A 26278-nucleotide genomic window follows, 5' to 3' on the forward strand; every position below is an offset into this window, starting at 1 on the left:
TTTTCACAGCCCTGCTAATGATAGTCATGTTTTCAATGTCTCTCCACAGCATTATAAGGTTGGGGAATGTTGGACTCTGCACATGGTACTCAAACTGTGCATGGCATAGCTCACCAGCATAAACTGTGACTTTTAATGATTGAAAACAACTGACAAGATTCTAACAATTGTAAAAGCTAAAAGTAGCCTACAGTACTGAAACTTTGCACCAGAGGTACTACTTTATTCAATGTTAACATCACCAAATAAACTTTTTACAAGCAGCTACTCTACAGCATTTCATCAATCCAGTACAAATCCAGTTAAAAAAAAGGTACAAATAGAAGGAATAAATATTCGCAGCATATCCTCAACTTCTGTCCCTGAACTAAATATGACCTTATATGTACCATGGCTGTAGCTAAAACTTGTGGAAGTTTCATCTGCTGACCTGCAGCAATCCAGATTGCATTTGAATTTCTGCGATCAGGGATATGCCATAAGATATTATGGACATCTGTGTGACTGATGGTGGAGCTGGAATATTCAATGGTTGGGAATTTGTGGCGGTGGGGGGGTGGGGGTGCAGTGGGGAATGGGTCAGGCTGAACTGGGCTACGCATGATTTGGAGGAGCCGGTATTGGACTGGGGTGGACAAAGTTAAAAGTCACGCAACACCAGGTTATAGCCCAACAGGTTTATTTGGAAGCACTAGCTTTCAAAGCGCTGCTTCTTCATCAGGTGGTTGTGAAGCAGGACCATAAGACACAGAATTGGGAGCAAAAGAATTTATAGCATAACGGCTATGCATTCGACTAATTTAAAATAATCAAATTCAACATAATTCGGGGTCTCTTGTGGCACAGTGGTAGCGCCCCTACCTGTTGGGGCAGGAGGCTTGTGTTCAAGTGTGTAATAACATCTCTGGATAGGTTGATTAGAAAACATCTTTAATAAAATTACAGCAGTCAGCCTCTAGGGGACACTGTAATAAAAAGAAAACCTCAGCAAAATTCCAAAGGAAATATACTAAATTCTAAACATTTTGGAGATGATGAAATAGCCCAGATCCTATGGTGCCCACCAACTGCAGAAGGTGGGAAGCATTCTGGCAAACACATCATGCTCTCTCTCTAAGGGTCATGTAATGTATTCTATGTTGGTGTCAGATGATAAACTTTAAAGATATGTGTCTCCCTCACATAACCAGTGACAATGCAATCAGTTAAGCTACAAACTGCAGATACTCACATTCTTCTTAAGTGCAAACAGTGGCCAGTTAGGAAACAGTTAAGGCATTTATATGGCGCCTTTTCGATTCTCTTCAAAGCATATCATCTTCATTCATATTTAGCTCAGGAAAACAGACAAAAAGATGAAGAAAGTAGCTACTGAGATTATTTTTGTCCTCATCTAGTGCTTGCTGATTGCATCCCAGAATTATCTCTTGGACTTGCTACCTGTTATCAGAGAATTGTCTCTTCTATATTCCAATATTTTCCCCTTCTGACGGTGCTAGAGAGGGGTTCCACGAGAGGAACTTCCTCTGCTACCTTAACCCTTCTTTAAGGAGATGCCACAATGAGTGCAAGCAAGTTACTTGGCCATGGGAAGCATCGTTGTTGAGCCAACAATGTCTTCAGTGAATGCACTTTCCTGAAGGAATCATTGGGTATGCAATAGGAATGACAGTACTGGCTGCTTTTCTCCATTCCACAGAGAATGGGCCTGCCAACACATGGACTGAACTGAACTAAGTCAGCAAAAACCTCCAGGGCTCCTAAGAATAGGTTGCATAGTTTATAGCATGGGCCCAGAGGCTTAACAGTTTGGCAACCAATGTACCCTGTCCATTGGACAAGGGGAAGAAAAGGTAGCAGGCAGATGAAATAACAGGAAATTGATGCAAAAGACAACAGACATGGCCCCATTATAAATGGGCACACAGAGGAAACAAATGAATGAAATGAGGCATTTTTGCATTCCTCAGACTCATTTCAGAAAATGGCACAAGGGTATCTCCTCACAGAATTGTTTTTGAGTTCAACACCAGCTCTTTCAGCATATATTGGGACGGCACAGTGGCTCAGTGGTTAGCACTGCTGCCTCACAGCGCCAGGGACCTGGGTTCAATTTCCGCCTCGGGCAACTGTCTGTGTGGAGTTTGCACATTCTGCCCGTGTCTGCGTGGGTTTCCTCTGGGTGCTCTGATTTCTTCCCACAGTCCAAATATGTGCAGTTTAGGTGAATTGGCCATGCTAAATTGCCCATAGTGTTTGGTATAAGGGAATGGATCTGGGTGGGTTGCTCTTTGGAGGGTCAGTGTGGACCTGTTGGGCCGAAGGGCCTGTTTCCACACTGTAGGGAATCTAATCAATAACGATAGAATTCTTACATTAGCACTCTTGGTCTTGCAAAGGGGAAATAATGAAGGAAGGTCTGCTCAGTTTAGAACCCTTAAAGGGTTATGCCCAAAACCAAAGTAAGAGAGATATTGGGATCTCATTCAAGGCACTATGGTCATTATTATGATTACCCAAAACTTTAGAATTGCTTTTCTGTGCATGTGCAGCCAATTATTTCAGCTGACCACGAAAGGCTGCAGTAAATGTCTACATGTGCTGCTGATGTTATTAGATTGGGCTGGGAATGAGGGGCTAGGGATAAGTGGTTAGGGATGGAGGGAATAGATTTGAGAGAGAGATGGGGATGAGAGAAGGATGGAAAAGAGAGAGCTGGGGATGAGGAATTTAGGGACAAGGGGTTGGGGAGGCAGAAATGGGAATGGGGCTGGGGCTGATGAAGTGGTATTTTCTTCTCACTAACGGTATCTGCCAATGGGTCTCCATGGCTGTGGACCCTTTGCCATACTTGCTCCGTCTTCACTACAACGGCATCTTCACCTGCTGCTTTACCGGGGAAGTGGCCCTGACAGAGGTCACACCCAGGCATTGGGGTTTGCTGCTGCACCTGTACCCCAAAACCCCCTCCTCCCTTCCCCCCATTTGTCAACTCCCAACTCCCCGCTCTGCTGCCTGTCAACTCCCAGCTCCATTCCCCCACCCCCTCACTCCCATAGCCCTTTGCTGCCTGCTGCTGACACCTGGTTGTTGGTTATCTGCACTTCCTCCACTTCCCACAACTCCACACCCTCTTGGGCTGTAAATTTTCTTTGTTCTTTGTTCTAAAACCATGACTTGATTGGGAGCACTCTTGGAGGAGTCTGCGCAGCGATATTGACAGGTTCAACAAATGAGCAAACACTTGCCTATGCGATGTAAGGTGGGGAAATATGAGGCTGTGCACTTTGACAGGAAGAATGGAGGAGCTGAATATTATTCAAATGGAGAAATACTGCAGAAAACTACAGAACAGAAGGATTTAGGAATCCTTGTGCATGAATCAGAAAAAGCTAGCATCCAAATTCAAGAGGTAATAGGGATGTCAAATGAAATGTTGGCTTTCATTTCAAAGAGATTGAAGCATAAATATCAGGAGATTTTGCTAAAACTACACAAGGCAGTAATCAGACTATGGTTGGAATACATGAACAGTTTTGGATGCTTGAACCTGAGAAAATTACTGGCATTGCCCACAGTCTAGAGAAAATTCACCTCACTCATCCTGAGTCCTATGAGGTAAGGTTAGGTAGGTTGGGCCTGTTTTGTTGGAATATAGAAGAATAAGAGACAACCTTTTTGAAACATAGATGATTCTTAAGGACTTACCGAGTAGATGCAGAAAGAGATTATTTCCTTTGTGCGAGAGTCTAGGACCAGAGACCATAAGGGGGTCACAAATTTAAGATAAATAAGAAGGAATTTCCACTCTCAGAAGATAGTGAATCTGTGGACAAAAACAGAAGTTGCTGGAAAAGCTTTGGCAGTATCTGTGAAGGGAAATCAGAGTTAATGTTTCAGGTCCAGTGACCCTTGCATGCGTCACTGGATCTGAAATGTTAACTCTGATTTCTCTGCACAGATGCTGCCAGACCTGCTGAGCTTTCCCAGCAACAAAGTTTTTGTTTCTGATTTACTGCATCCGTAGCTCTTTAGGTTTTATATAGTGAAGCTGTGGAATTCTTTTCCACAAAAGGACGTCGAGGCTGGGTTGTTAAGGCTGAGACAGATATTTTGATCAGTCGGAGAATAAAGGGTAATGGGGTAAAGGCAGGAAAGTGGAGTTAATGTTTTTATCAGATCAACCATGATCTAATTGAATGTTAGAACAGACTCAATGGGCTGAATGGCCCACTTCTGCTCTTACGTCTTTTGGTCTTTTAGGTAACTCCAGTAATTAGAATAATGAGGGAGTGCAATGTGTTTAATCCAGTCACATTAAAAGAAGTTGGTTTCAAGTCAAGATTGAGTGTGGTTTGGAAGGGAACTTGCTGTTTGTTGAATTCCCATCCATGGACTAATTTGTCATTGTAGATTGTAGAAGTTATGGTTTGGAAGGTGCTGTCAAAGGAACCCTGGTGGGTTATTACAGTGAATCCTGTGAATAGTACAGACGGCTGTCACTGCATCAGTGGTGCAGGGAATGAATGGCTAAGGTGGCTATTAAATCAAGTTAGCTGATTTGTCCTGAGCTGAGTCTCTTGAGCGTTGCTGCAGGTAAGTAGAGAATATTTCATAAAACTCCTGACCAGTGTTGTGTAGACGATGGGCAGGGGTTGAGAAGTCAGAAGGCGAACACTTACCACAGGATTCCAAGCCTCTGATCTGGTCTCGCAGACATGCTGTGTATATGGCTGGTCCAGCTCAATTTCTGGTCAATGGCAACCCCCAAGATGATGACAGGGATGCAGCGATGCTAATGCTATTGAATTCTGAGAGGAAATACTGAAATTTTCTCAACATAAAGGATCCAATGCATAAGTATTTGCATAAGTGCTGTTAGCTCTGTATCTTTTTCACTGTGTGAATGAGGTCTAACTGGCTTTGGCCTTAAATACTGTTTCTTGAGTCCAACATGCTATCCTCAAAACTCTCCATTGAGAGCATTGTACATGTACAGATTTTCCTACACACTGATAAAGCTTCTGCCTACTTATAGATGTCTCTACATAATTAGGGTCCCTATATTGCATTATATGTATCATCACTGTTACTCATTTGCTGACACTTAATTCCTTTATATTGTCCTGACCAATACTTATCCCTAAAACATTACAAAAAACAGTTCTCAAATTGTTATCCTATGCTGTTCACAGGAGTGTGCTGTAAGTTATTGGCTGCTGTATTCTCATTGGCTTTGGGGTGGCTGTAAAAGTCATTATGTCCATGATTCCCCAAGAGTTGGTGACTGATATGCTTCCAATGTTGTCTGATTGTGTTTCACATTTCCAGCATCCACAGCTTATAGCTATTTAGTGTCTTTGAGTGTTGGGTGAGGAATGGGATCAAGCTCAGCCTTGACTGAATCTCGTTCGGTCATTCACTGTCTAAATGCAGCAAGGGATTAGAGATGGTGGAAGAAGCGCTGGAGGATGCCTTTGAGAATTTTGTAAACATAGAGCGAGAGTCATATTGTTTTTACCAATGATGGATCTGTACCTGTGCAGATGAAGCTTGGCAACCCGCCATAGATTAGGTCTTCATTGTCTGGTAGAATAAATGGACACCGGGCCTGGACTTCCAGGCAGTATTGCTTACAAGGAATCCTGCGAGGACACAGCAGCTGTGTGGCTTTGAAATATTCCGAGCACAGCCACGCTTTGTAGACTGCCTAAAGAAACAAGGGAGGGAAGATTTGGGTTGGGGTTAGAGGTTAGAGAAAGAAAGAAAAAAGACACATTTTTAAATATTCTGGCATCTGGACAAATCAATACATTTCAGTTAAAAGTATTTGTAGTGGATAAACAAGGTCGATCCATTAAACTATCAATAAGTCCGATGCAGGATTCACCCAGGTCCGTATTTTCCCGTTGTCTCCAAATTCTGATCCAATTTCACTATCTGGCATTACATCTAAGCCCAGTAAAGTATTCCAGTTCCTCCAACACAGTTGTGACCTGACAGACTCACTTGTTTTCTAAGCTGACATTTTAGTGGTTTCCAAAAATAAGTTTCCAAATGTTTTTGATAATCATTTCCAGTAAGAGTAATTGATTGGCATTGGATCACAAACCTGAAACGCAATGTGATAAATAAAATGTTTATTTTTTTGTGTTGATGGAATAATCCATCTTATTAAAGCATCTTATGCTCTTATTTTAGATTTTCTGAGCCATGACCTAGAGAGAAAGAGAGAGGTTCTTGCTATTCCCACAGTGCAGCCCTGACATTAAGGAGAGTCCAGCGGCATGCACTTGCTCTAACTTTGCTTTTTTTTTCCTTTTCGTTCTCTCTCTCTTCTTTGTGGAGACATTAATCATTTTACATTTTCAGTGCCTCCCATCAGTTCCCAGTGACCAGACCTCATCCACCATAATCCAGATATTACGGAAGACAATTTTTAACTCCAGTGTAAATCTGGTGGACAGCTGGCAGGGAGCATAATAGCATGAATCTATCAGTACCAATGGAACCAGTCTCAAGGTTGAAGTGAAGCCAGAACAATGCATTGAAAACAGATGGGGAAGCCAAAGTATGCTGGGTGGATGGACAAAAGGAAATGCGGCAAGACAAAATCTTGACCCTGTAAACATCGTTTAGAAAACGTATGCGTGCCATTTCTGGAGTAGATCCTGTGAAACCCTTGGAAACTGCTCATGAGGTTGCCTTACATCAAGTACCAATGGGGCTCTTCTCATATTATTGAACAGTTGTATAAATGTCCTGAACTGGGACACGTATAGAAGCAAGGTTGTTTTAGGCTGAATCGCTACTCACCCAGTGCGTGAAGACTCAAACTTTGAACTAGGCAGTCCATGGGTGGAAGATTTTTATTGTCTGCCCATTGCCTGATCTGTCAGTGGGACTGGGCAGCAGGCAAACCAAAATCTCCCATTGTATGTTTTATGCGTCTGACCTTCGCAGAGTTTATGTGATTTTTGAATGAGCATTCCCGTTATAATGGTTAGCACATTGTACATATCCTGCATTGTTTATTGCTTTACCAGATGTATTTGAGGACATGGATCTCACAATATGTACTTTAAACCTAATGAGCATGGCAAGATGTAAAAGCAGGATTAAGACTGGATAAGTATCACATGGTACCATCACTCCCTTCATGGAGATCACAAGGGGTCTTTTTGCTGCTTCCAAACATGTTTGCTGGGGCAGACTGGAGAATTGTGTGAATTCAATTTGCAAACAGTTCACTAAACATTCAGTTTTTACCTCCAGCTTTCTTTCATCAATACAAGATGAAAGCTTTCTTTCATCAATACAAGATAATAGACGCATAGTAAACAAGTACATTTTGGATGGGCTATCTTCATATAGAGTGCCTTTGCTGGCAGCTGAAGAGTCCAATCCTTGAGATGCAAGTCCTGCCCTAAGTGTCATTATGGGATATTGTTTTCAGCTTTGGTGACTGATATCAAGTAACTTCAACCATTGGCCATCTTGGTGGTGTATACCATACTACAGGAGGTGGTTGTCAACTGTTTCTATTGACAGCTAGTGACCCTCTGCTGATATAACTGGCAACCATCTTCTTTCCCACACATATACACAAAGGCAAATCTGATTGTTGAGTGAGGACCTTGGGGCTCTGCCTTTGGGAAGGTGCACCTGGTGTGTGCTGCAGACAGAAAGAATGGAAATTGTTTAAAACTTCTTTTCTTGATAGTTGCAAGTAACCCACATTGCACAACCATGCAAGAAGGGATTGAGAAGGTAGACTATATAGGTTTAATCTTAAGCATCAGCCGAATGATATTCCATGTATGTTTCATGACTTGGCCAATGGTAATAGCTGCTTTCTCTATGTATGTGTCAATTTCTGCATCAAGGGACTGAACTTGTTGTAGCAGTGTTTGCCAACCAGTCGGGCAGGGCACTAAATAGTGTGGTCAGTAGAGGATATCCAAGATGGTCCTATGACCAACATTATCTCAATGTTTACTGCCAATCATCAGTAGCTTTCTGATTTCATGGAAACTAACCTGTTTCTGGATCGAGTGAGGTTTCTTGAGAGAGCTTTCCTAGGAATAGTAAGTGGCTCCAGTTTAATAGAATCAGTACAGAGGGAGACAATTTTGTCTGTGCTGGCTCTCTGCAAGAGTAACTTAGCCCAACTAGGCAAACTCAACCATTTTTTTCCCACACAACGCTTGAACAGATTTTTTTCAGATAAATTTCAATTGAAACTGCTTCTACCAGACTCTTCAACATTGATTCCATTTCCTAATGGCTCACTGAGTGAATTTGTTTTCCTCATGTCACTATTTCCTTTCGTCATTGACTTTAAATTGGTGTCTTCTGGTTCTTGATCCTTCCACCATTGGGAACAGTCTCTCTCCATCAACTTTGTCGCGATCTCTTATGATTTTGATCACCTCAATCAAATCTCCTTATAATTCTCTCTTCTCTCAACTCTACCGATTTGTTCACATAACCAAACTTCCTTCTCTCCAGCCCCATTTTTTCCTGCAACCTTTCCAATGCTTTCACATCCTTTCTAAAATGGCATTGCTTTTTGATGTATGCATTCATTGAATTACATGTAATATATGACAAAAGCACTGAAGTATAAATTAATTTGTTAAGTACCATCCTCAGTTAAATAGCAGGCATGCAATGGTGATCACAACTGCATGAAAATGTTTACATACCTCCAGCCAATAACTAAAACAGTGCAGCTGCTGTTTTCATCTAATCATTAACCTGCTTCAACTACCAGAACAAAGTAGACAATCTTCTGGTTCTTCAGACTGAAGTGAACAATGTGTATCATTTGGGATTTTACAGCAGAAAACATCACTTCGTTATTTTGTTGCTAAAATTCATGAGCAGTTTGAAAGTATTCCTTAAACAGTTTAGAAAATCATGCTGTGCTTGCCAATGCCCCAGTCAATAGGTCAGCAATAATAATGTTGTAGCATCACTTCAGTGTATGATTGAACTGCTGGGGAGACCATAATTAGAATGGGTTTGTTGCTATCTACAGCCACAGCCAGGTTTCACAATAAAGAGGCCACAACTGTTAGCTTAGAGCCCAAGAGAGTTGGCTCAAGAAGAAACGGAGGAGAAAGATAACCGAGGTGTTGGTACTGTTCATTTGAAGATTTTCCCTGACATGAGCAGCAGAAATGCCAGTACAATAATGTGTTCGGATATGTGCAGTCAAGATGATCCTCTCCATCAGTCCATTGCTTCAGACCTTTGAGTATAGGAAGTTGATGAAGCTTCCTCTGGAGTACTGTGTGCAGTCCTGCTCATCTTGTTATATGAAGGCTTCAGAAAAGATTTACCAGCACATTGCTGGGAATGGAGGGTTTGAGTTATAAAAATAGGCTGAGACTTTTGTCACTGGAGAACAGGAAGTTGAAGGGTAACCTTATAGAGGTTCAAAAAATTATGAGAAGTATAGATCAAGTGAATAGCAAGGGTCTTTTTCCCAGGATGGAAGAGTTCAAAACTATGGGGCATATCTTTAAGGTGAGAGGAGAAGTTTTTGAAAGGACATGAGGGGCAATATTCTGACACAGAGTGTTTCATGTGTGGAATGAACTGCCAGAGGAAGTAATAGATGTGGGTACAGTTATAACATTTAAAAGACATTTGGATAAGAAGATGAATAAGAAAGGTTTGGAGGAATATAGGTCAAACAGAGGCAATTGGGACTGGTTTAGTTTGGAAAATGGTCAGTGTGGACTAGTTGGACTGAAGAGTCTGCTTCCATGATGTATCACTCTATCTGACTTTGCTGAAGGGCCTTTTATAAGATTCTGTTTTACTTGGAAGAAAGAAAAGTATTTAATGCAAGATTTGTGCGTTTGCCAAATTTGTCACAAGAAGCCTGTACGTTGTCAGCCACTAGCTTAAATGAAATAGCAGAGAGTAGATGTGGTTTTGAGGCTTGGATTTAAAAGGCTATGCTGCAGTTAGCCCACAGGCATCAGTGACCAGGGGCAACATAGAAAAATAATAAACACGGATAGCTCGTGCATTACCTAAGTGCTTTCACTAGCCCGAGGATGGAAAGGAGGAAGATCAAATAGTCACCACATTGTGCCAGTTTGTGTTCCAGAGATTGAAAGATTTAGTCTTAATGAAATTTTATTTTAAGGTAGACGATTTGTTTCAGAATGAAGGCCCAGTGAGACTTAACTGATTTAATGGAATCAATCCTGGGGATCAGGTGCAGAACCAGGGCTTCATAATGGCATTGTTTTGCACAGCTAGAAAGAGACCAAGGACCCACATTTATATAGCCCCTTCTATGATCTAAGTCTATCCTAAACCTCTTTGCAATCAATGGAGTACATTGGCATGTAGTCACTTGTAAAATAGGAAGCACAGCAATTGACTGTACAGATCAAGTTCTAGGAAGATAAATAAGTTAATGACCAAAAAAGTCTTTTTTAGCTAGTTTGGAAATTAAACGTTTGTGTATTCTCGGGAGTAGTATTGAATGAGGGAAGAGGCTAGGCAGATCCTTGAAAAATATTAGGTTATTTTAATGAGTCCAAAAATGGAAGCTGAACTAAGGTATTTCACCAAATTAAAAATCATTTCACTTGGATTATATTGATTTTTGACCCTTAATTGCCTTCTGTGAAGTAGATTTACACTGTCTAACTTGGATTACGGTAATGCAGCAGTGTAAGGGGAAGCTGGGGCATAGAATAAAGAAGCTGAATGTCGGGAGATATCAGCTACATTTGAGCAGTAAACTCAGGAAATCCTTCATTTCAACTAATTCTCTTGAATTTTGAATGCCCAAAACCAGCATTCCTCATGCACTGGTGCAGCCATCATTACGAACCTATACTATAGTTCACCCATTAGGAGAAATTTCAAAATGACAAGCACCAAGTCTCATTAATAAACTAAAGTGCAATCGTGAGAAATTTAATGATGAAAACAGGTGTTTCATGTGGTGTGCCCTTTGGTGACAATGTGTGTTGCAAGTGTGTTGATTCTTATCTGAAAGATTGTGCTACCATAGTAGGAGAAGGAAAGCTGTGGCTTTCTCTGAAGATTTTCAGCGATGGGTATGGCTGGGTGCATTCCTGGTAGGAAACCTATGGCCATTTCCCACTCTGTTTGCTTTAGCTTCTGCATATTTCTGACCATTGTCTTCCCTGGAGACATGGAAGGAGTCAATCTGCACGCTGGGTTAGATGGTAAACTCTACAATCGATCAAGGTGACAGCCATATCTATCCTCTATGCTAACAGTGCTGTGTGAGTTATCCACAGGTTCCAGATTGTCTGTCCCATCCTTGCGACCTGCTCTCCCACAACTCCTGGCCTCAGCACAGGCCCAGTTGTAGAGGCCTGGCATGGAGTCCTCTCAATCCGGCATGGCATCCTCTCGGTCTGGCATGGCAATCTCCCAGCAGCCATGCGTGTTAGTCTCTCCGCCTGGCATGGCGAACTCCCCGCAGCCCAGCGTGGTGGTCTCTTGGCAAGGCATGGCCTTGGTGTGGATGTAATGTCTAGAGGTGATACCAGAGTGATCTCCTGACCTGGTGAATCCTGAGGCAAAGCCAGGAATACTCTGGAGACATGGCATTCCAATTTGTAATTTATTCCTAAAATCTTGTTTGCCTCCCTATTTTTCCAAGAACTGTAACTGAGAAAGCTGTACCTAGGGACCTTTATACCTAAGATGGCACCATACGCAGTGACTTGTCCACTTTAAACTGTGAGATAGTGAGGATTGCAGATGCTGGAGAAGTCAGTGTCAGCAAAGCATGGTGCTGGAAAAAGCACAGCAGGTCAGGCAGAGAGTTGATGTTTCGGGCTTAACCTTTCATCAGGACTGGGGAGGGGGAAGGGGTTTAAAGATAAATAGGGGTGGGAGATGAGCTAGGGGAAAGGTAGGTGGGATGGCGATAGGTGGGCGAACGTAGGATGGAGCAGATACATGGGAAAGAAGATGGACAGATAGGTCAGTCAAGAGGACAGGTCCAAATAGGAGGGTTGGATCTGGGATGGGAAAGGTGGTGAAGAGATTTGGAAATCGGTGAATTCAATGTTGAGACCATGTGATTGTTGGCCTCTAAGGCAGAAGATGAGGTGTTCTTCCTCCAGTTTGCGGGTAGCCTTGTTTAGGTGGTGGAGGAGGCCCAGAATGAATATGTCATTGGGAGGAGTGGGATCAGGGTGTTGAAATGGATGGCCACAGGAAGGTAGGGTTAGTTGTTGCTTACGGACCAGAGATGTTCCCTGAACTGTTCTGTGAGAGACTGAAAGAAAACTCACCTCGTCCACCAGAATCTTGTTCACTCACTTTTGGTATGGCAGGATAATTTTCTGTAATGCACTAAACCAGTTAATTTGCCTCTGTAATGCACTAAACCAGTTAATTTGCCTCCGTTGTTGGTGACAGTGCTTTCAGCATCCCCATGCCCCAAGTCCTGGAAACCCCTTTCCAAATCCTTCAGCTTCCCCAGCTCTCTTCTGGTGGTGTTTAAAACTGAAAATGCAAGCAAAATACTGCAGCTGCTGCGAATCTGCAAAGAGTTAGAAACACTCAGCAACATCTGCAGAGTCTTCATCCTATCTGATCTGGCAATACAATCTTCCACAACAGTGCTTCTTCCTTTGCATTGACCAAGATTTCTCCCGGGGTCTTAACGGTGCAGTGGCAGCAAAGATTTGAGTTCAGGTCTCACCGGCTCCAAAAATGTTTCCTAACTTGTCAGGACCAGTTGGTTAAAAATAACCAAAACTGGCCTCAATATTCTGTCACTGCCGTTTTCAGTAGAGAAGTTGAAGAATTCCCTCCACTGTGGTTGTTGGGCCTTTAACTATATCAGACCATTTCCTGCACGTTTTCTCTCATGACTTGCCCTCCCTCCCAGAACCATGAACAGGTTTCTCTTGTCTCTCGTTTCTACCTTCCACCCCACCAGTGTCTGCTTTAAAAGGAGCATCTTCCACCATTCCCATCTCCTCCAGCCACAGCAAACACATCTCCCCTTTCCCCTCCCATCAGTATTCTGAACAGGCCATTCCATTCATAACAGCCTGGTCTACTCCTCAATAACTGAAAGCACCTTTGCCCCTTCCCATAGACCATCCCATGCAATAGCAGGAGGCATAACATCTGTCCTTTTACTTCCTCCTTCGTCCAAAGCTCTAAACAGTCTTAATTGCACTTCTTTCATTTTAATTCACTATTTGTTTCTGACGATGATGTCTCCTCTACATTAGGGAAACTAGACACTGACTTGGTAATACTTTGCAGAATGAATCTGCAGAGTCTGCAAGCATATTGCACCTCCAGTCTCTTGCCATTTTAATTCATCACCAAGCTCCCCAGTAGGTTTCTGTCCCTGGTCAGTACAATATACCTAAACCTAATCCTATTGTAATGTTCCAGTGAAACCCAACATAAATTTAGTAGGAGGAGCGACTTCCTCTAGACTCAACATTGAGCTCAACAACCTCAGGAAATGAACTTTGTCCTTCATTTTCATTCTGAGTTTTGACCATGTTCTGGTCTGAATCATACTGTTCATTATTCTGTCATTCACATTTACTCTGGACACTTGCTTTATCTCGTTGCAACTATCATTCTCATTCCCTCAGGTTCTATTATTTTACTATTCCACGATGCGAGTGTTGCTGTCTAAAGCAACATTTATTGGTCATCTACAATTGCCACTGAGAAGGTGGTTTTGAGCAGCCTTCTTGAACTGCTGCAGTCTATGTTCCATAACAATCTTTGTCATTTAACCTCACCTCCTCATCTCCAGACATTTCCATTTGCCATTTCTTTATCTTCCCCCATTGAATGGGATAAAGCCCCTCACGTTTATCCCATCCTTCAGTTCTGAAAAAGATTCATATTCAAGTTGATGTGCTAACTTTGCTTTGCTCTCCACAGATGCTGCTACCTCAGCAGTTTTCGCGTGTTATGTCTGGTTCCAGTGCTACTGTAGAATGATAGAATCGCTACAGTATGGAAGCAGGCCATTCAGCCCATTGAATTCATCCCAACTCTCCAAAGAGCATCCCACCCAGACCTACCCCCCACCTGCATAGCCAATCCCTGGAGTCCTGCATTTCCATGGCTAATTCACCTAACCTACACATCTTTGGATTGTGGGAAGCTATCAGTCCACCTGGAGGAAACCTGTGCAGACATGGGGAGAGGATGCAAATTCCACACAACTGTTGCCCGAGGCTGGAATCAAACCCTGTTCCCTAGCACTGTGAGGCGGTTATGCTAACCACAGAGCCACGGTACTGCCCTACAATGTTTCCTATTTTGTCTCATTGTCAATTATTGCCTGTTAAACCTCCTTTAAGGTGCACTGGACTGGTTTACTGAGTTAAACATAATAGCAATGGAACATAAGACCAAGCAAGTGAAAAATAAAAACATTGAGAGTAACATGCTACACCGTGAACTGTTCCTTTGGGATTGCTGCTTTTAAAGTGAATTTTAATCCCCCAGAAATGGATAGGTTAAGGTTAGGTGCAAACTTCAAACATCTCAAACCCAACCACAAGCCATTGACAATCCACCGACATCTAGCTTTAATGTAAGTGGGACATAGATCTGGTCATAAACACACGCCCCAAAAGTTGGCCGATTAACCTTTTAAAGGTTAGCCAGCAACCACAGCTTTAACCCACTTCACAGAATGAACATTGACTGGATTTCCCAAGCCTCTGGAAGTCAGCAGCTGAAGGGAGAGTGTAAGTAGTGGAGGTAATGTCACCAGGCGAGTAATCCAGAAAGCCTGAGCTAATACTCTGGGGGAATGAGTTCAAATCCCACATTGTAGCTGGACGATATTCAATAAAATTTGGGAAAGTAAAGCTACTCTTGAAATGGTAATCATGAAGCCATCATTGATTGCTGTAAAAACTCATTTCATTCCGTAACATACTTTAGGGAAGGAAATTTGGTGTCTTGCGTATGACCACTGAATTAAGAACGGGTATCAAATGCTTCCCTTACTGGTGAGGAATATCTCCCATTAAAGAATACATTTTTAAAACTTCATAATTTATAATAAGTTTTAAAAACCAGCAACAATTTTGTTGTGAGTTAAAAACAAACATTGCTTATTATACATCAATCTATATCCATGTTAAAAGTCTTTCCTGTCGCGCTAACTTCCTGTGTCACTTGCATTTCTCACACTTCAGTTGTCACACTTCTGGCATTAAGTTTTCTTTATATCTTGTGACTCATTAGGAGCAATGTCCTCAGAGCATGCTGGTGTATAAATAATTATAAATCGCTTGTCGTTTCTGCACTCTTCCACAACATGTTTTACAAACTAGCAACAATGTAAATTTATGTAGCACACAGAATATAATAAAAAGTGTTTCAGTTATAGGACAGAGCCAGATTCATCCCGTAAGGAGGTACTAGAACACATGACTAAAAGCTTAGTCAAAGCATTTGAAAGGGAGAGAGAGATAGTGACCTGGTGAGGTTTTGGGAGTGAATTCCAGACCTTAGGGCAAGAGGCAACTAAAAGCTCTATGCGCACTCCAAGGTCAAGGACTATATGCTGAGGGACTAAAAAAAGCTCAGTGCAGCTGCTGCCAAGGCTCAGTGGGGAAAGACCACAGTCTGAGGTCTTTCTGCTGAAGTTAAATGAGTATCTATTCACTTATCTGACACACCCAGTGCCTCAAATATATATAAATACAATCTCATACAAGTAAGATATTCCTTTGGTTTGTTTAGTTGGATACAGTCAAACTCCAATGTTGGTTTGTTTTCTTCATAAGCTACTGTGCACAACCTGAATGTTTTAGTGACTTTGGAGATTTTTTTGAAAAAGAATGAAGTATATTTTTGAAATAAGAAAGTTTCTGAAAGCTGAGCACACACAGTTCTACTGAAACCTGAAGGCTCAGCATGACCTGCACTGTAGAAATCCTCTTTAGTGAATATGGAGAGGAGCCTCTAAGGTAAGCTGTAACATCGCTATGAGTGGTCATGTACCGGCACACCCCACTGGGAAGTGGGGACCTGTGAAGGACAGAGCTGACAGCACTACAGCTTCACCATCCTGTGCATTGTCTCATGGAATCACGTAACCAACCTGGGCTTGTACAAAGATTTGAAGAACTCATCTTGGCACATTTTACAACATGCTCAAATGTTCCTTTGGAGACCCTCTAGATACAAGGGACTACAGCATAGATGCCTGAAAATATCCACTGCCTGAATCAGTGCTGGAATCAAATCCTTTGTGTGCAAGGAATGACAAACAAGCCAAACTCCAAGAAGGTGTTGAAGTTTTTAACTGAAGCCTGTTGGCACCTTTGAGATGATTTGCAGTTAGGAGAAGCAAATAGAACCTGACCTGACAGTCAAAAATAGATTTAAAATGGGAAGAGTTATTTCAACTAAACTCTCAGAGCTTGAGAATAATGGGATCATTTGAACTGCTACTTTCCAGCTTGCTCGGTTTTAATTGTTATTGGCTTCTATTTCAACAAATTAAACAAATGTCTCTTTATAGCAAACAGTTTCCCATTTGGAAGAAACCTCCAGGATACCACTGAAGTCAAACATAATCTTATCTGTCCAGCAGGGAGAATTCTGCTGATATGAGTCAGATAATAGCTCTTTAAATAGGGAGACAAAGTGAAAAATATTGACAACTGAAAATAGGCAAAAGTGGCTGGAGCAATCCCAGCAAATAAGATCAGAGGAATGAAGCTGCAAACAAGTTTCATTCAATTATCCAGGAACTTGGAAATGTTTTACCCTCCTGTGAGGAAACCTGGGACAGAATCTGATGCCTGTGACCTGGAGAAATGGTACTGCATTTAATGAGTACAAGTATATAATTTCTGAATAAAACTGCAGTCGGCACATCAAACAAAACCCCACACAACTGCAACAAGAATTCAACATTTGTGCACTGCAGCAAAGTATAGAATTATAATTAGGCTTATTGTCATGTGTACTCAAGAACATGAGTACAGGAGTACAGTGAAGAGATTACAATGTCGCTCCACATTACGCCATCTTAGGTACAAATCTTAGATACAAAACAGAGAAGTAGTAAAAAAAGAGTTACGTTACCTTACTATTATTTATTGTATAAGTTCAAAAGATAAGAAATTGATGTGTCACATGATAACTGTATTGCTTTTTGATTTTGATTTTGATTTTACTATTGTCATCTGTATTGAAATACAGTGAAAAATATTGTTTTGTGTGCTCACCAGGCAAGCCATACTGTAAATAAGTACTTCAGGGTAACGGAACAGAATGAAGAATGTAGTGTGACAGCTGCAGAGAAGGTGCAGAGAAAGTTCAGCTTCAGTATATGAGAAGTCTGACAATAGCTGTCCCTTAATCCATATCTCTGTAAACCCTGCACGACCACTCTCAAATCTCTTTGAATACCAACACTTTCAAGTTTCATACCTCTCAGACAATAGCTTGTCTTTTGATTATTATGACCAAATTTCAAACCTCCTACACTATAATCCATCTTCCACCTAACCTGTCCATATGTCTTCACAGCTTTCTTGCACTCTCCACACAGCTCATTCCACCCTGCTCAATCAACAGAACTTTTAGATACACTGCTCTGTATCTTTTCATTTAAGTCATTAGTAAATGGCTGAGGCCTCAGCATGACCATTGTAGCACCCACTATTCACTGGCCACCAAACATCTCACTTCCTGTCCATTGACCAATTTTCTGTCCCGGTGAAAACATTATCCCCAACTCCATGGTTCTCCATCTTGCCCATTAACCTCCTTGTGGTACCTTATTGAATGCTTTCTGAAAAGTTATATCACGTTTCTCTAAGTGTATCGCTAAGACTTCCTTCCTTCCCAGCATTCTCTCAACAGTGTTAGGTTAACTGGCCAGTATATTCTTATCTCCTCTATTCCTTTCATTCTTAGGAAATGGCATAACATTTGCCAACTTCCAATCTGTTGGTACCTTTCTTGAGTCTAAGAAAATTCGATAAATCATATCCAGCAGTCCTTTTATCTTTGCAGCTTTCTCTTTTGAAACCTTAGGGTATAGGCCATCAGGTTCTGAGGTTAGATTAGATTCCCTACAGTGTGGAAATAGACACTTCAGCTCAAAACGTCCACACCGACCCTCCAGAGAGGAAACCCACCCAGACCCAGTCCTCTACAATTACTGCTGACTAATGCACCTAACCTACACATCCCTGACACCATGGGACAATTTGGCTTGGCCAGTTCACCTGGTCTGCACATCTTTGGATTGTGGGAGGAAACGGGAGCACAGGGAGGAAACCCATGCAGACATGGGGAAAATGTGCAAATGCCACACAGACAGTCCCCCGAGGCTGGAATCGAACCCAGTCCCTGGCGCTGTGAGGCAGCAGTGCTAATCATTGAGCCACCATGTCTCCCAAATTTGTCAAATTTTAGCCCCTTAGGTTTTTTGATACTTTTTCTCTGTTGATACCAATCCTGTAACTTGTTTTAGCTCACTTGGTAACATCTATTTCTGGAATGAAATATGCATCTTCTCCTGCAAAGATAAACACAACTTATTTGTGCAACTTCTCTGCCATTTCATTATTTCCTACAATGACTTCTCCAGTTTCTGTTTCTAAGTGGCCAAAGTTTGCTTTAGTTACACTCTTCCTTTCTATTTACTTATAAAAAGCTCTTAAAATCTGTTTTTCTATTTCTGGCTGATTTGCTGTCACATTCCACATTTTTCCTTTTTAACAACTTGCTGGTAGCCCTTTGCTGATTGCTGAAACAGTTGGACTTCTTAATGCATTTTAAAACTATTAAAATCTAATGCTATCTTTAACTTCCTGAGTCAGTTGTAAAGATTAGTCTTTCTTCTTGTTTTTTTGTTTTAGTAATAGAATGTACATTCTTTTGGATATTTTGAGCTTTTTTAAAAAAAATGAATCAAATTCTTCATTGACAGCCATACCTTTTAGCCAGTATGCTTAACTAACCTTAGGTTTTCTCTCATAATTATGTAATTGACTTTGTTTAGTTTAAGATTGGGGTTTGCATTTGTCACACATCACTTTCAAACTTACCATGTAATTTAATGCCATTATGGTCACTATTCCACATAAGATCTTTTACTCGGACATTACTAATTAACCCTGCTTCATTACACACTACTAGATCTACTTCTACCAATGTCATCTCCTTCATCCATTGCACCCAGTGTGGTCTCCTCTACATCAGGAAGACTGGACGCCTTCTTGCAGATCATTTCAAAGAACATCTCTAGGACACCCACACCCACCAACCTCACCGCCCCATAGCTGAACACTTCAACTCCCCCTCCCACTTCATCAAGGACATGCAGGTCCTGGGCCTTCTCCACCGCCAAACCGTTATCACCCGACGCCTGGAGGAGGAACACCTCATATTCTGCCTTGGGAGCCTGCAACCACATAGAATAAATGTGGATTTCAACAGCTTCCTCATTTCCTCTCACCCACATTATTCCAGTCCCAAGCCTCCAACTCGGCACCGCTCTCCGGACCTGTCTTTCATTCCCACCTCTGACCTATCACCCTCTCCGTCACCTTCATCCACTTATCGCTTTCCCAGCTACCTTCCCCCAAACCCCACATCCCCTCCCATTTATCTCTTAGCCCCAACCCACAAGCCTCATTCCTGATGAAGGGCTTATGCCCGAAACGTCAATTCTCCCACTCCTCGGGTGCTGCCTGACCTGCTGTGCTTTTCCAGCACCACACTCTCGAAATTGCTTTATCCTTGTTTGATTCCATAACATATTTCTCCAAGACACTTTCACAAAAACATTCCACAAACTCATCTTCTACAGCACTCTTGCCGACTTGATTGTTCCAATTTTTTTGAAGTTAAAGTGCCCCACAACTGCCACATTGCTTTGTCACAAGTTCCAATAATTTCTTATGTAATCTCTGTCCAATGTTATAAATATTGCTAGCAGTCCTATAAATTGTTCCTGCTGGTGTTTTAGGACTCTTGCTCTTTCTGGTTTCCATCCATTCTCATCCTGCTTCTTCTGATCTTCTGCTGCCAAATCCTTTTTCACTAATTTCCATGTATCATCTTTTATGATCAGGTATACTCGTCTTTCTTTGCCAGTTTCTCTGTTTCTCTGAAGTGTTTTGTAACCTGGAATAGTTACAGTGCTGTATTGTTTTTAACATAAGTGAGAGAGGATAGATTGGTTTCATGCTTCAGCTCAAACACAGCACCTTCAATATTGCACTTAAGTGACAGCTTGGATTTGGTGTCCAAATTTCTGAAGTAGGCACATTAATGGTAAGAAAGGAAAGGAGACAGTTTACATGGAGAATTGTGAGGCTATGGAAATCAGTTCTTGGTTTAGTAACTCAGGCAAAATCCTCAACAATTTTCAAGCTTAGATGGGTAGATGAGGGTAAATGTCAGAGACAATGGAATGAATGGTTACAGGGTAGGTCATAGCGATAGGTCTTTTTACTTGTATGAAGGATAGTCACTGATGTGGAACAGATAAACCAAATGGCCTGTTTTCATATTGTAACCTCCATGAGAACAACTGAAATCTAGCAGCATTATAAAATAAAAATAGTGATAGCATGTCCAGTTCTGGTGATCTAACCATGGAAAGATTTTTATTGTCTTTCTGGGAGCAAAGCTCTGAGGAGCTAAGAGAACTTATGTTATTAAGAGTCAATTTATGCAGTAAGAATATTGGATCTTTCTTTTGGAAAAACAGTTTTAGGATGACTTGAGAAAGCTCTGGAGATTATGAAGCAAATTGGTGAGGTTGATCTAAGCAAATTTATTACCGTCACACGGTGTTCAACTATCAAAGAATACAACTTCAAATGGGCTAGTTTGAAGGAAAATGGGAAAGCCAAGTTCTTCATTTTTATTTTTACCCAAGGGGCAGTAAACTTGCGGCATAAATGTTTGGGTCAGCTACTAAAAACGCAATTAGTAACATTTCTGAAAGTAAATGGACATTCAGGTATGGGAGGTGGTAGGTAATTGGTCTTCATCCATCAAGAAAGAATCGACATTTTAAATGTAATGGTTTTTCCATGTTCTTAAAAATAATGTTCTTATACAGTTTGAAATGGATACATTCTCAAAGATTGACATTAGGAACTTATTGTGCTTCAAAGTAATGCATGCAACTTTTGTCTGTAGATATAAATCAAACAGTAGAAACAACTTGCATTTACAAAGTCTTCGGCAAAATTAAAGAGCAATAAAAGAGTGAACTCTGAGCTGAAAGAAATAATAAGAAGGTGTTTTTAAGTTCAGTTAATGAAACAAATTTGCAAAAAATAAAGTATCCATAATGACTGCCATGAACTGATCAACATATTTGAAAACCCACTTGGTTCACTCATGTCCTTCAGGAAAGAAATCTGATGTCCAGACTCAATTTGGCTAACCCCTAACTCCACAATGTGAGTGACTCTTAAATACCTGAGAAAAGGTCTGGAAGTCTACTCAATTATATCTAATAAGAATAAAACTAATTGGAGTATCAGACATTGATTGAGGCATTGGGCACAAAAAGGCACACCCAGTAAACTCTACAATGTCTGCTGCACCAATCTCTGGAGACTTTCAGCAAAGACTTTCCACAGCTGAGTCAAATAAACAGAGGCATGGTATTTCTGTTCCATGGAATACCAATCTCATTCCATGTGGCAACTTCACACACTCCCCAAGTCTTGCGCATTCACATATATAGGAAGTGTTTCCATCTGAAGAGTTTAAATTCTGTGTTTTGCAACTTGAGCAGCAGCTGGCAACACTAAAACACATCCAAAAGGTTGGAAGCTTACATGTCTCTGGATTTTGGGACCCCTTATGGCTTCACTATATTTTTTAAAATCCTCTCATCCATAAAAGCCTGGTAAGTACATTTAAATGTTTAACTAGCTAATCTTAAAAACGAACATTTTCATTCATAATCTTATATCAGAGACAAATAATCCTTGAATGACCTCTTTAAGCTGATAATCAAGCTGATAGTATTTAAGATTGTATCAACAAATAGCAACTTAAACTGCTAATGCCAAATCTTTTTCATTATTCTTTTATTTAAAAATGTAAAAGTTATGTGCTGAAGTAACTTGATAGTTTGCCAGTTCTGTGGCCTTTATCTTCCACCATGAGCTTTTATGCCTACATTAAAAATTCATAACACATACTAAAGGATAAGACCCTCACTCCAGTAAAAATAAGGTCTCCTGAATTTGCATCTGCCTCATGTGTAAATTCTCTCGTGTTCCATTTCCCAATGCCATTTGGGATCTGTTACTGGGAAAATCTAAGGCATACAGTACAAAAGCAAATATGTTTCAGATGGGCCTCAACTGAAATATTGTGTCCTGTTCTGGGACAGTATTAGAGAGGATGCAAAAAATATTTTTAAGAATGGCTTTGCGATGAGAGATTTTATTACATGGATAGATTAGTGAAGCTGAAAATGATATCCTTAGAGAAAGTTGAGAAAGGTATGATGAAAGGGTTCAAATGATGTGGGATGTGGACAGAGTAAAGGAGAAGGACTGCTCCCATGAGATAAAGTGACTGGATCCACAGGACATTGATTTAAAGAACCAGAAGTGTGCTGAAGAAAAACCTTTTTTTGCGTAATGAGTGGGTAGGATCTATTCTACACTGCCTGAGTGTGTGGTGGAGCTAGACTCAATTGTGGCTTTCAAAAGTGAATCCGATCATTATCTAAAGTGAAAAGATTTGTAGGGCCAAAGGAAAAGATGGTGAGCTGGTAAAAGTTGAGTTACTTACTGAGACAGCCAGCACAGCCACCAATGTCTAAATGGCCTCCACCTATTGTTATGATCACAGCTGATGGCAACTGGACAATTCAGACCCGAGAGTGAAACAATGCCAGACAGATCATATGTCTTAATGTTTTTTTGCAGTTGGTTAATGTGGAGGTTAGTCACTGAAACGTATTCAATGAGGCTGGAGATGATCTTTAACAATAGAATATGTTTATTACACAAAAGAAGAAATAAACAAATAAAACAATATAGATGACAATAACAAAGATCTTAACACAAACATCAAAACTATGTTTCAATCTGTTTCCCAACTCCTTCTATTAGAGATACTTAACCCCAACAAAACAAACTGCTGTCTTGTTTTTCCAAAACTCCTTTCTAAATTGACATTCCACAGTTGCTGATTTCTTGAACTGTGGAAAAAATTTTGATTCTTTACTACATTTCTTCATGGCACTCAAATGCAATCACATGCTTCCATGGAACTGAACGTGTCCCTGAGGGACAGGTTGCACCTAAATGGAGGGAACCCAATATCCTTGTAGGGAGGATTGTTGGTGCCACCAGGAGGTTTTAAACTAGTGGGAAATGGAGACATAGGTCAGCATATGGAATGATTGAGGCAAAGGTAGAAGTTACCCCAAGTGCGTCTAATAGGAAAACAGGCAGGGCCAGGTTAATGAATACACAGGACTGGAGGTCTGAAGAGTCTTTATTATAAAGCAGGCAGTATAACAGGTAAAACTGGTGAGTTGAGAGCCTGAAATAGTACATGGGTTTACAATGTAGTAGCTATTACGTAAACTTGGTTGAGAGGAGGGCAGGATGGGCAGCTCAATATTCCAGGGTTTAGATGTTTAGATTAGATTAGATTAGATTACAGTGTGGAAACAGGCCCTTCGGCCCAACAAGTCCACACCGACCCGCCGAAGCGCAACCCACCCATACCCCTACATTTACCCCTTACCTAACACTACGGGCAATTTAGCGTGGCCGATTCACCTGACCTGCACATCTTTGGACTGTGGGAGGAAACCGGAGCACCCGGAGGAAACCCACGCAGACACGGGGAGAACGTGCAAACTCCACACAGTCAGTCGCCTGAGTCGGGAATTGAACCCGGGTCTCAGGCGCTGTGAGGCAGCAGTGCTAACCACTGTGCCACCATGCCGCCCACATCATGTTATAGGCATGATTGAGGGGGATATAAAATGGGGGGGGGGAGAGTTGAATTATTGATTAGGGTTAATATCATAGCTATACTAAAAAAGGACATCTTGGAATGGCTCATCCAGTGGGTAGAACTCAGGAATAAGAAAGGTGGAATTGTGATGGGGTTATATTATAGGCCTCCCAATAGCCTGCAGGATTTAGAGCTACACGTATGTAGGTAGATCAGGGAATGATGTAAAAGCAGATTGTTATCGTGGGTGATTTTACTTTCCACAATGTTGACTTGGATTCCCTTCGTATTATTCCCTAGGATGGGCCAGAATGTGTTATGTGTATCCAGAAGGATTTCTTGAAACAATATACAGATATTCCAATTAGGGAAGGGGCTGTCCTATGATTAGATTCCCTACAGTATGGAAACAGACCATTTGGCCCAACAAGTCCACACCAACCCTCTGAACAGTAACCCACCCAGACCCATTCCCACTGACTAATGCACCTAATACTATGGCAATTTATCATGGCCAATTCATCTAACCTGCACATCTTTGGACTGTGGGAAGAAACCAGAGCACCTGGAAGAAACCCACGCTGACACGGGGAGAATGTGCAAACTCCACACAGTCGCCCAAGGCTGGAATCAAACCCAAGGCCCTGGTGCTGCGAGTCAGCAGTGCTAACCACTGTGCCACCATGCTGCCCTACTAGACCTTGTATTGTGGAATGAGCCTGGCCAAGATGGTCAAAGTTTCAGTGGGAGAGCATTTTGAGAACACTGATCCTACAAGTTTTAAGATAATTATGGATATGGATAAGACTGGTCCCCGGCTGAAAGTGCTAAATTGGGGAAGGCTAATTACAACAGTATTAAGCAGGAATGGGAAAAATTAGATTTGTCCACATCTGACATGTGAGAATCTTTTAAATGCTAGTTGATCAGAGTTCAGGACTAGCAAGTTCCTGTGAGGATGAAAGATAAGGATGGCAAGATTCAGGAACCTTGGATGACAAGAGAAACTGAAAGTTTTTTTTAAAATTCATTCACTGAAGGTGGGCATCTCTGTCTAGGTCAGCATTTATTGCCAATCCTTAATGGCCTAGAAGGCAGTTAAGAGTCAAACCACATTGCTGTGGATCTGGAGTCAAATGCAGGCTAGACCAGATAAGGATGGCAAATTTCCTTCCCGAGAGGACATTTGTGAACCAGATGGGTTTTTCTGACAATCAACAATGGCTTCATCGTCATTAGATGCTTGACTCAAAATTCTTTATTGAAGTTGAATTCCACCATCTGCCATGGCAGAATTCGAACCCAGAATGTTAGCTGAGTTTCAGGATTAATAATTCTAACCATAATAGCACCAGGCCATTGCCTCCACATTTAGGTAACAAGAAAAAGAGAAAGGAATTATATGTAAAGTTTAGGAAACTGAAATCATACAAGACCCTTAAGGAATATAAAGGAAGCAGAAGAGAGCTTAAACAAGAAATTAGGAGGGATATATGGGGCCACAAAAAGTCCTTGGCAAGTAAGATGAAGGAGAATTCCAACACATTTCAAAATATATTAGGAGCAATAGAGTATCTAGGGAAAGAAAGGGTCCACTGAGGGCAAAGGAACGAATTTATGTGTGGACCCAGAGGAAGTGGGTGAGGTACTTAATGAGCACTTCACATCAGTATTCACCAAGGGGAAGGACATGGATGATAATAAGATTAGGGAGGGGATTGTTGATATTCTGGGGCATTTCAATATTAAGGAGGAAGTGGTGTTATGGTAGATTAGGTAGTTAAAATTAAGGTAGATAAGTTTCCAGGGCCTGAAGGGAGGAGATTGCCAGGATCTTGAAAGAGATCTTTGTATCATCGTTAGTCACAGACAATGTTTCAGGAAACTCGAGAATAGCCAATATTGTTCCTTTGTTTAAAAAGGGCAACAGGGATAATCCAGGAAATTATGGGCCAGTGAGTCTTACATCAGTGGTAGGGAAATTATTGAAGAAAATCCTTAGGGACAGGATTTATTCACATATGTAAAAGCTTGGACATATTAGCGATAATCAGCATGGCTTTGTAAGGGGGAGGTCTCATGTCACAAACTTGATTGAGCTGTTTGTGGAAGTGATGAAGATAATTGATGAGGGTGGGGTATTTGATGTTCTCTAAATGAACTTTACTAAAACATTTGATAAGGTCCCTCATTGTGGGCTGGTCCAGAAGTTGAAGTCACATGGGATACATGGTAAGTTGATAAATTGGTTACAAAATTGGCTTGGTCATAGGAGACA

General features: G+C 41.3%; 1 protein-coding gene across 2 annotated transcripts in view; it reads right to left on the reverse strand.

Annotated features, from left to right (window-relative positions):
- nalf2 (NALCN channel auxiliary factor 2) overlaps positions 1-26278 on the reverse strand; it is a 447747-nt gene that overhangs the window by 42229 nt on the left and 379240 nt on the right. For both annotated transcript variants that reach the window (XM_043705041.1, XM_043705042.1), the window contains exon 3: positions 5539-5710. In XM_043705041.1, the coding sequence (XP_043560976.1) occupies positions 5539-5710 (172 nt within the window). The remainder of the gene's footprint in view (positions 1-5538; positions 5711-26278) is intronic.

This window comes from Chiloscyllium plagiosum, chromosome 15 (assembly GCF_004010195.1).
Source record: "Chiloscyllium plagiosum isolate BGI_BamShark_2017 chromosome 15, ASM401019v2, whole genome shotgun sequence".
Classification (NCBI taxonomy): domain Eukaryota; kingdom Metazoa; phylum Chordata; class Chondrichthyes; order Orectolobiformes; family Hemiscylliidae; genus Chiloscyllium; species Chiloscyllium plagiosum.